This window comes from Orbicella franksi, chromosome 2 (assembly GCF_964199315.1).
Source record: "Orbicella franksi chromosome 2, jaOrbFran1.1, whole genome shotgun sequence".
In the NCBI taxonomy this organism is placed as follows: Eukaryota; Metazoa; Cnidaria; class Anthozoa; order Scleractinia; family Merulinidae; genus Orbicella; species Orbicella franksi.
In genome coordinates this window covers 35,660,793-35,672,076 of record NC_138146.1, presented here as the reverse complement: position 1 = coordinate 35,672,076, position 11,284 = coordinate 35,660,793, and the positions used below count along the sequence as shown (strand labels likewise).

General features: G+C 38.8%; 1 protein-coding gene across 2 annotated transcripts; it reads right to left on the bottom strand.

Moving 5' to 3' along the window:
• On the bottom strand, positions 1 to 10,758 carry LOC145479600 (neuronal acetylcholine receptor subunit alpha-2-like). Of its 2 annotated transcripts, XM_081458005.1 has the most exons (8): positions 10,694 to 10,758; positions 8,662 to 8,770; positions 8,008 to 8,144; positions 4,320 to 4,364; positions 3,664 to 3,773; positions 1,921 to 2,043; positions 1,266 to 1,421; positions 1 to 1,132 (listed from the first exon to the last, which is right to left on the bottom strand). In XM_081458005.1, exons 2-8 carry the CDS (start codon positions 8,759 to 8,761, stop codon positions 541 to 543), a joined length of 1,263 nt encoding a protein of 420 aa, XP_081314131.1. In that variant the 5' UTR covers positions 8,762 to 8,770; positions 10,694 to 10,758; the 3' UTR covers positions 1 to 540. The 2 variants fall into 2 exon arrangements, with proteins under 2 accessions (XP_081314131.1, XP_081314133.1); XM_081458007.1 differs by lacking the exon at positions 10,694 to 10,758 and having other exon boundaries at positions 8,662 to 10,153.
• Positions 10,759 to 11,284: the final 526 nt, after the last annotated feature.

Below are 11,284 nucleotides of genomic sequence, written 5' to 3'. Positions count from 1 at the left end.
ATGCAACATTCGCAGCATGCTTGTTGTAGCACGAAAACGCGTCGTACGATCATAATATATCTATATGAAAAACAGAAAACAAATAGAAACGGAGAGCAACGACGCGCGGTATAAATCAAGTTTCGCGACCTTTGCAATAAATAATGGGGTTTTAGATATGCAGTTGTTGGTCGTTGATCGACCATTGCCAAGACGATACGTAGGCAGTTGGGACACGTTTTGTGGCTGTTGCCTTTGTGGAGAGGTGGCCATTGTAAAGAGGCTAAAACAGGAGTGAATGTAAGGCCGTCCAGCTAGACAGTATACAACAAGATGGCCGTAGTTTAAGTAGTCAAGCAAAGAAAAAGATTGATTTTAAACAGCAACGTAATGGAGCATGTAACGTGAGTTGCTTAAGTAGTGAATGACAGTGCGTAAAAGCACTCTTGCTATTCATATTTTGTGCTAGGAGGGGGTTGGAATATCCTGGTTATGTTAAATGCATTGGTAAAGGGTTTATTCTCACTTTCTTTTCTTTTACTGATAAATATCTATCACAACCTAAAAATGAGGAGCTTGGTAAAAGAAACAGAGTGACATGATAGTTATTATGAGTGCAAAGAAAGCCATAAAGAATTTATCCAGTATGTGAGCAGCAGTTTTCCATTCATTTCTCTTTAAAATGTCATCACTTGTTATCATTCGCCTTCTCTTTCCAGAATTTTTGTTTGATGATCCAAAAACTCTTCCGAGGCAATCTAGAATGATCAATCGAACCCACATCGGCATCTCACCATCACAATGGCGACCGTACGAGTAGTTTAGCACTACACAGGTCGCGGCTAGTGAAAGGGAAATCAGAAACATTGTGGCGATGTAGAACTTTCCTAAAAGGGGGGCACTGTTGGAGGTGGAAGGAAGGTTCTGGTAAACCAGCTGAAGAAACACAATCATGGCCAGCAGCACAGTGATGCCCAGCTGCATCCTCTCTCCCGACTCTGGCGGCAGGTAGAAGCCAACAAGGACCATGGCTGTTATTATTATGGCAGGGACAATCAGGTACAGAGTATAAAACAGCGGCTTCCGGCGGACATGAATAGTGTATGTTATGTCGACGTACGGTTTGGGGCAGCAGTCGTACAATTTTGATGTCCTAGAAAACGATAGATGCAGATAAATAACATTTTTGTTAAACCAAATTTTCGAGGATCACTCAAAGAAAGCGAAAATCATCCTTTTGAGCATGTTATGACTTTGAACTGCCTAAAAAGAAATAACAAATTCACCTTTTCTGCTCCAGTCCCAGTAGCTGCCATTCGCCATGCTCTGTGTAAATATCATCGCTAGACGCATTGGTAAGAATGCGCATGTCTAAACGTGTTTCGTCATGAGTCCAGCTTCCAAACTTCATCGGGCATTTTTGATCGTCAAAAGGGAAAAATCTCGGATAGGAAACAAAAAAGTGAATTAACTATCAAGTGGAACAATTAGTGATTAAAACGAAATGAACGAAATGAGTAGGGACTCATATATCTAGATGGATCGATAGATGGGATGCTAGTCCTTCGCAGGGCTACCCCCAGCATTAAATTCGCGGGTACCCATTTGTCCATTTTCTGGGTGGAGAGAGGCACTGTGAGAGTTAAGTGTCTTGCCCAAGAACACAACACAATGTCCCCAGCCAGAGCTCGAACCCGGACCGCTCGATCGAGAGTCGAGTGCTATGACCATAAGGCCACCGCGCCCCCACTCCAAAAGAGACTTACGTATTAGTACGAATTATGACAAATAGGACTGTAATTTTGAGTTGGTATTTACGGCCAATAACATTATTCTGTACGATTAAATGTTATACTGCTAGTTATGTAACGCGAAGACAACAACTTGTAACTTATCGCTTCTACGGCATTACGGATAATGCAAAACACTGGCAAGGTTTACCTGACATCTAAGTGACAGACTGTAATGAACATGGCAGGTGCAAGCCAAATTGAGCTTCCATTAGCAAAAATAATGACGTCTGTCTTGTACTTGTGAGTTCCCCCGGAGAAGGTAAACTCTGCGCTAAAATACAAGAAATAAAGAGAGACGTTCCATAATGTTAAACAACTCTTGTGGAGAACCCAACCGTATTCAGCCCTAGCCCTAAGTTTTCTGGCTTCTCAACGACAGGGAAGGAATTTTTGGCCCTCCTCCGTAACTTTGGCAATTATAGCATCAAGGCAAGTGATGAAACTTGGAGAGCTCGAGTGTATATTAAGTTTGTCCAAAAAACGTTTTCGCTCAGGTCTGCGACATTTAACAAATTGACGTCAGTTTTCCATCCGTCTGTCCTGTTATTGACTATGAATTTCGTCATAACATTGTGAAAGTATCTCTGGATCACGAGGCGATAGCCGAGTGGATCCGCAGACTACTTTGACAATGTTATGACGAAATTCATTATCAATAACAAAACAGACGCATGAAAAACTGACCTCAATTTGTTCTTTTACGATAACAGATTGTCAAATTGTCCGCTATCGCTCGTTGACGCATCGCATAAATTATAAATTCATGTGTCTGTCCGCATATTGACGATGAAAATTAGCCAATGAGTGCGCGAGACTTTCTGCAGTTATCGTAAAAAAAATTATGATGTTAAATGCTGACTTACAAATAGTACAATCAAGGATCCCCACAACAATAGAAACCCACAAAATCCAATTAAACCATGCCAAAATTAACTAATAACTCACAAGTCACATCAACAAAGCAAACAACATGGATAATTACACGAAATTCACGACTTCGGCTGTTTAATTCTTAAAAAATATGATTGCCATGGAAACATCAGGTCAGACTGTGAAGAATGGCGTGCACATTACAGATATAACAGCTACAAAGCTTATTGTCACTTGTTTTAATACTAAAAGAAGTTATTAAGTTTATATAAGTGATTAAGACGGCCATGAATACCAACTTCCTCCTCCTCCGGTCTAAACACAATTAAGCCTACAACAAGATTCATCTTTTCGAGATGTCTAAAATCTACACAGCCATATGGCAGGTAAGGCCAAGTGGGACTCTGCGACCCTTTTTTACGTGCAAGCGTCAACTATTTTCTTTGCTTCCTTAATTAACTGGCTTAGCTCAGGTAGCAAGTGTCAGCTACTTCCTTTCCCTTCCTTCACCCTTCTCCTTCGTTCGAGCGTCCATTGTGCTCTTTCCTTTCCAACGACTCTTCTCCTGACAGAAAGCGTTAGCCTGAAATGCCAGTTATCTCCCGCCCTCAGTCTACTTCCTCGGGAGATAAAGGCCAGCTGCAGGGGCCCGTTTCTCGACATTTCAGGCCCGAAAAGCCATTTTTAGTTAATCTGTTTCTACAAACAGAGAGCTGTATATGCCTGAAGCTTCTTGTATGAAGGGAACCCCTGTTAATATTAAGGATACCTGAATAAAACAGTTCTGTAGGCATAAGATTTTAAGACTTTGCTCTCTCGTTTCCGAGTGTACTTTCGGGACCTTCGAGAAACCGGCCCCTGCAGTCTGAGCGTTATGATTCCGTCCGGCGACGTCACTTACTATTTCAAATATGTAAAGTATTTTCTGATTGGTTTTCAGTTCATGCAGGATAGATACAAGTTTCTTGCTGTTTAAAACGAGGTACAGGCTATAATAATAAGTATTTTTATTCTAGAATACCTGTTGTAGAGCACAATATCTGGAACCCAAACTTTGGAGGCATCTACGTTGATCTCGTCAATTCCACCGTATTGAGATTCATTCCATGTCAGTAATGGATTATTCCATTCCTGGAGAACATTTTACCCCGTCAAGGGTCAGCAACAACATGCAACATAAGCAATAATCTTGAAACTAGAATAGCTGTGCGGGTGGGGGGTATTGCACACAAAAGTTTCCATGGTTTAAAATTTGTATTGCTGGATCGCTACAATTGTTCATTTCAACTCAGAGTGATAATAAATTAACGCTGTTACACAGCAAATGTCTGTGCCAGGTGGGAATGATTGAATACCTCTGGAAGAAGTGCCGGTAATTCCCCCCTTGTCGGTGGATAGGATGCTCGCCACGGGGTCAGTTGCCCTCATCACTTTGTAAGGTTGACTCAATAAAACAACACGAGGACAATGGTCAAGGCTTGAAGCCATGAGTTCAATTAAGTTATCCTTACGTCAATGCAAAGATTTATCCAACTTGTATCTCATTTGCTAAAACCCATGAATTCCGCTAGGCCGGTTCAGTTCGAAAGAAGACAACTAAACATGTTTCCAAGGATAAGTAAAAGTTTAACACTGTTTACCAACATTTAGTATGAGTGATAGTTCTGATATACTGACCTGATATGTATAAAGAATGACCTGGAGGAGTTGCTCGTTGTCCTTCTAGATTGCATGCATAAGAATTTACATGAAAAATTGTTATGAATTAAATCAGACCCTCCCTAAAAGCATCCCCATGTGAATGACATTATGTTTAAATATGTGTCCTCCTAACATTGTGTTGAATACTTCAGTCCAACAGAAAGCAAGTTAAGGCCGACTAAGAAGCGTGTAAGCACGTGTGTAAGCGCAAGCGTAAGTATAACCTATAAGTCGGGCATGCGGACTAAACTTGGTCTATACACATGGCGCAACCATTCTGAAGCATTAGTGTAAGCATTAGTAAAAGATAATTATTTAATTTTAAGAACAAGAAAAAAAGTTCCTCCTTTGAATTTGGCTTGTTGCTTAGTTAATCAATCAATCAATCAATCAATCAATCAATCAATCAATCAATCAAACCTTAGGTGAAGAGGGTGATACTTCAAAGTAAAGAACTAATGAACTTGTGGCCCTCTGAAAAATAGCTAAGTACAAACACATGTGATTGCAGCTATGCTTAGGCGTCAACGTTGTATCTCCCAAGACGAGACAAGCGCAAGTGGAAGTCGGCGACCTTCTCCAGTTAAAGATGGTTTTGATCAGACACGAACAACGTAAATGAGCGTAAGCATACGCGCAATGCTGATGAACATGTAAAGCACTAACTATGCATGTTTACGCCTTGTTTTTGCTCACATCACATGTGTCAAGAATACACTTGCACTTATGCCTGCTCTGATGCTTACATTAGGTCGTACGTGTTAAGAGCAGCTTCGTCTAAATATCAACTAGACTTGGAAATAGCGAAAAAATCGAATTTCTTCAAACTCGCCCGGAATGAAGCCCTACGGGTACTAGTTACAAAAATATTGTTTTAAGCTCGATAAATCAAAAATTATTTTTTTTCCGCAATTTTTTCGTTTCGATGCCCCAAATCGGCCAAAATCCATCGAAAATGAGCGGCATATTCAGAGGCTCGTAAACTCAAAAGTAAAAATCTTCATTACAATCTGATTACACGTCGTATTTGTACTTCCTTTCTTGTCTATTTAGAGCTAAATAGATCGTGATTTGATTGAAACAAAAATATTTGATGAATTTTCTAAATTAACGACCCAAGACAGCTTTACAAGAGGTCTACATTTAGCCTATTTTCAAATGCTAAAAAGGCGTTCTGGTACACGGCTTTTCCCAAAACGCCTAGTTTGGTCTGAAAGAGCATTGTTTCTTCTTCAAATTAGTGAAATAAAATTTTTGGGTAAATAAAATCGCGAGCGCTGAGATAGCGAACTAAATGCAGCACTTCTTCCTGAAAACGTGACCTTTGACCCAAGTGTAACGAAACCGATTACTGCAAGAAAACCCGGAAGAAAAGCAAACGCTTCGTTATTTTGAAACAATTTCTAGGGATATCTCTCCGAAACCATGATTGCAAGAAACTATTTCCAGATATGAAATCTTACAGGGTGAAGGAAGGAGCTAAAGGGTGCATTTTGACACAATAACTTTGTTTGCTGAGAATTGAATTGAAGTCAATTCCAGTGAAATTTGCAAACTTGAAGTATGTTAGCCGATACGTACCTGAATATTTATATTTATAGAAGAGTCGTCTTCTTGGATTAACCTTCAAAAGAAGCTGGACCCAGATCTGGAAACCTCTAAAAGAAGAAATGTTTAATGTTCCGTGACCTGCCCGCTGCTATAAATTCCATGCAGATGCCAACCGCATGTTTGTCGTAAAACCAACTGAACTCCACTGACAGTTTCCATGTGCAACCCCAAAATAGACAATCCCCAAAAATGTAAAGTGAAATTGGCTGTCTTCATGAACAATTAGAAGCTAGAGTCAAGTTCCATTACCTTTAAAAAGTGCTTGATTTTATTTGTGTGCGTCGACTTTGTTCACTACTCTCACGTTCGAAAGCCGCGAATCGGTCACGCCAAAACAGTGGAGACCGTGCAGACTGCAGACACTTGTTTGGGCTTTTCATTGTGACTCCTTCTTTTGGGTCTAGTTACAAAATAGTGTTAAATATATCTGAAAGTTTGTCATTTATCCACAGGCTGCACAAGCGCAGTATTTGACTTTTGATTCAATAGACAAACGCGTACCAGACTTTGTATGGGAAACTTACTCAGTCTGCACGGTCTGCAGTGTTTTGGCGTGACCGATACTACACAGTATTCGAAAGTGACAGTAACTACTGAGGGAACAAAGTAAAATCAAGCACTTTTAAAACGTAATGGAACTTGACTCTAGCTTCTAATTGTTCTTGAAGACAGCCAATTTCACTTTACATTTTTGGGGATTGTCTATTTTGGGGTTGCACATGGAAACTGTCAGTGGAGTTCAGTTGGTTTTACGACAAACATGCGGTTGGCATCTGCATGGAATTTATAGCAGCGGGCAGGTCACGGAACATTAAACATTTCTTCTTTTAGAGGTTTCCAGATCTGGGTCCAGCTTCTTTTGAAGGTTAATCCAAGAAGACGACTCTTCTATAAATATAAATATTCAGGTACGTATCGGCTAACATACTTCAAGTTTGCAAATTTCACTGGAATTGACTTCAATTCAATTCTCAGCAAACAAAGTTATTGTGTCAAAATGCACCCTTTAGCTCCTTCCTTCACCCTGTAAGATTTCATATCTGGAAATAGTTTCTTGCAATCATGGTTTCGGAGAGATATCCCTAGAAATTGTTTCAAAATAACGAAGCGTTTGCTTTTCTTCCGGGTTTTCTTGCAGTAATCGGTTTCGTTACACTTGGGTCAAAGGTCACGTTTTCAGGAAGAAGTGCTGCATTTAGTTCGCTATCTCAACGCTCGCGATTTTATTTACCCAAAAATTTTATTTCACTAATTTGAAGAAGAAACAATGCTCTTTCAGACCAAACTAGGCGTTTTGGGAAAAGCCGTGTACCAGAACGCCTTTTTAGCATTTGAAAATAGGCTAAATGTAGACCTCTTGTAAAGCTGTCTTGGGTCGTTAATTTAGAAAATTCATCAAATATTTTTGTTCCAATCAAATCACGATCTATTTAGCTCTAAATAGACAAGAAAGGAAGTACAAATACGACGTGTAATCAGATTGTAATGAAGATTTTTACTTTTGAGTTTACGAGCCTCTGAATATGCCGCTCATTTTCGATGGATTTTGGCCGATTTGGGGCATCGAAACGAAAAAATTGCGGAAAAAAAATAATTTTTGATTTATCGAGTTTAAAACAATATTTTTGTAACTAGTACCCGTAGGGCTTCATTCCGGGCGAGTTTGAAGAAATTCGATTTTTTCGCTATTTCCAAGTCTAGTTGATATTTAGACGAAGCTGCTCTTAAAGGAGCTAAGTCACGGTATGCACGTCTTCACAAGTTTAGCCTAAATTTTTCTAGTTTGTCATTTGTAATCCGTGTTAATCTTTTCCATCCTTTATGATTTAGTAATATCTCTTTGGTGTTTTCCTATCTTTTAAAAGAAACAATATTTGCAGGTTTCTTTCAATTTAAAGGTAATTTTGTTCGTGGCCAAAATAACTCAAAATGCCGTGACATAGCTCCTTTGAGGGGCTTGTGGCGTCCCAGTGTGTTTCTGTTCTGCCGGGTAAACAACTGTATCTTTCCCACCACTGTTTCTAGATTTGACTGTGCTGACTGACATACTCACCAAGTCAATTATTTGTTTGAGTTTTGCTCTGAATGTGACCACGACCTGGTCATTTCTCCTCATCACAGGGCGGGAATACTTGCTGTAGTTTTGAAAGAGGTCATGCAGCAGCCTCTGCTCTTCATTAGGTACTGCCGCTATTAAATGATTACATTTAACAAAAAAAAAGTAATTAAAATTAAATGAAATAAATAACTGTTCAAGTGTATTTAGCAGTGTTGGGTTAATTGGGGACATTGTAAATAATGAAACAAATATTGAAAATAGAATGTAAATTATTAAGAATCCCAACTGGTGTAAGGCTGATCAGTTGGCTATTTACACACCAGGCGTAGTCAATCAATAAAAATTGATATCGGAAATCAGTTGATTCAATCGATGTCAATCGCCGATTGCTATCGATTGATATCAGCAATCGATAACAATCGAGCTCACAGAAAATTTCTTTATCGATTGCTATCGATTGGCAAAAATCGATAACGATTGATAATTACCGGATTTAAAAGTTTTCTCTGAGTTTTAATTCAGATTTCAGCATAAGTGTACTTCCGTCTTCAGGTAACTGAAAGTATTTCTCATTGATTTACGGTTGAGACGAAAAATACGAACCATTGATGTTCCAGAATTACAATTTTGAAAGCGGAGGATACTTACCGTGAGCTGTTGTTAAGGAGTCCAACATTAACAAACATACAAGCCCGATGTACGATTCTTTCAACATCTTCTTCCTATGCAGAAAGGCATAACAGCTCATCCCAAGAATCTGGAAAATAAATGGAAGAAAGCACGTGCACCGTACTATAGTAAACCGTATCTAGGCCAGGTTAATTGCATAAAAGAAGTTATGTGCACTCCGTTATTTTGTTCCGGGACATCTTGCATGAATTTGAAGGAGGCAGCGTGGCCGAGTGGTTAGGGCGCCGGACTTGAAATCCCGAGGTTGCGGGTTCAAGTCCCGCTCTGACCACTAAGTTGGAGTTGTTTCGCGGTAGACCCTAGTTCAACTCCTCGGTTATGCTTGTAAATAGCCAACTGGTCTGCCTCCCGCCAGTTGGGATTTTTAAGCCTGTTATGTTTAGTTGATATATTTGTTTCTTTCAGTTAAGTGGCATGCCTGTGAACTAGCTAGGTGTAGCTAAGCGCATTGACCACTACAAACAACAACAACAATTTGAAACTGAAAATGGTCAAGCGAGAACTTCAACCCCCTACAAATTGCTTTCACTACTCTAATAAAAGAGATGCAAGCAGGAAACACCAATACTGATCACCGGCCTCAATCTTTTATTGCTCAGAAACGTTCTTGTGGTAATAGTGAATAGAATACGTAGTTTTTAGAATGAGCATTTACAGTGGCTGTGTGCAAAGATGGTCAATAACTGAAGTCGAACTCGTTAGAGTGGTTTTTAATTGATTGTTAATAAAACAAAACCAAGGCATTCAAGATGGCCAACTACAACAAAAGTATACAAGACAATGAACTAATCCCTGAAGTCAGTAAGGGCTTGATGCCATTACTTTCAGCGGCGCTACCCGTGGAGAAAACTGAGTGACCAAGACACAAATAGCCTCAGTCTTTGTGGACCATAATGAGGTTTAGCAAAACAAAAGTAAAGCAATGTGTTTGAAATTACTGTTTATAGAGTTGAAAACCGACCTATTCTGGACTAATATGAATTAAGAAGGAGAACTAAGGGGTTGGCTTTCTTTTCCGGGTCGGAAAACCAATTGTGCAACGCAACAAATCAACACTGGATCGAAGTAAGGTTGGATCAGAAAAACGACCCAAACGATGAACGGGGTCGTGCACTCGTTTTTGCACATGTTATTCTGGAACTCTGGTTGGATTTTGACTGATTGATGTAAATGAAAATTTGAATGGTCGTTTGCCCATGCATTAGTACTAGTTATCCTGCTTTGAAAATAAACCATATGCATAGCCAATCACTTCTCGAAGATGATACACTTATTACAAAATTCAGCATTATACCGTGCATTTCTTTGGTTTGGTCTTTCAAAAAAGAGGTTGTAGAGCTGGAACCAAAGATAGCTTACCAGCTTTTATACATATGTTCTTGAAAACAAAAGTGGCTTATCCTGCTGATAACCCCATGGAAATATAGTTATCCTTTTCTTTTTATTTCGCCGAGATGATAAGTCATTTGCTTACTTGTTTCATGATAAATAACAATTGAACAATTATAGCACAAACACCATGAGTCTTCATTTTATAAAAAAAAGTATTTCAGAATAAATACTATTCAGCTGAATATGAAAAGGCAGTACTAAGCAGCTGCCTTTAATAATTACAAAAAATGCAGCCTAGGCAAACACAATAACAGAGCAGAATCCTTATCAAGTGCCATGTTAAGTACATTTTGAGTGTTCTCATTTTGTCTCCTAGGGAATTTTAAATAAGCGAAAACATTTGACGAAATGCACAGTCTGATATCTTACGGCGGAAGCTGGAAACGTTCGTATGTTACTGATCTTAAAAATGTTTCACGACTTTTGAGGGAAAAATGAAACGTGCGTGTATTTCATGTTGTGATATTAACTAGTCAGAGATTAAAAGATTTGTGTTTCTAAAACGAGGGCTTGGAATATAATAAGTTTATTTTAAAACATGGTACCTTGCTTTTTTAAAACTGTATTTTCCCTAACAAACAGTTACGAATATTCTTACCTCTTGTCAAATGTATCTGCCGTTTTGGTTCTAAACCTTCTTCAGAATCCTACCTACCTACGTCGAAAACGCAGATCGAAACAACATATGACGTTTTCTGAAATCCCAGACACCTTTTAATCAGCTTATTCAGGTCGTTGCTTTAAAACGTAAATGCAAACACGGTATCACATTTTATTGAAAACTCTTTAATTATGGAGGAAGCTTTAAACTACAAATCGAACGTTATCATGAAAGCACTGAAACGTTCTTCAAAAAATTGTTTTTTAGCTGACAATAACTCGTTAAAAACAGATACGAAAAAAATACGTCCTTGGATTAGGCCTTTTAAATAACCAAATATTGGACTTCAAAGAGGAATTTGGTTCGTGGTAAATCCCTCATAGCTTTCCTTAGAGGTGTTAGGCCTTAAAAAAGTTATGAATATTTGATTGCCGTCTGTAAAAATATCGATATATTTGGGATTTTGTTGTAAATTACCATGAAAATCCACTACAACTTGCACGAAAATGTTGTTGGTAATTTTTTTTAAGGGAGAAATATGAATGAAATCGCTGCATAGTAAGGCGGCAACAAATATTGAAAGCACGA

Coding starts and splice junctions, on each gene's coding strand:
- LOC145479600 (XM_081458005.1), bottom strand. CDS start 8,761: ATGAGCTGTTATGCCTTTCTGCATAGGAAGAAGATGTTGAAAGAATCG. Junction 2,044..3,663: donor GATATTGTGCTCTACAACAG/GTATTCTAGAAT, acceptor CTTGTATTTTAG/CGCAGAGTTTACCTTCTCCG. Junction 1,422..1,920: donor GTCTGTCACTTAGATGTCAG/GTAAACCTTGCC, acceptor TTCCTATCCGAG/ATTTTTCCCTTTTGACGATC.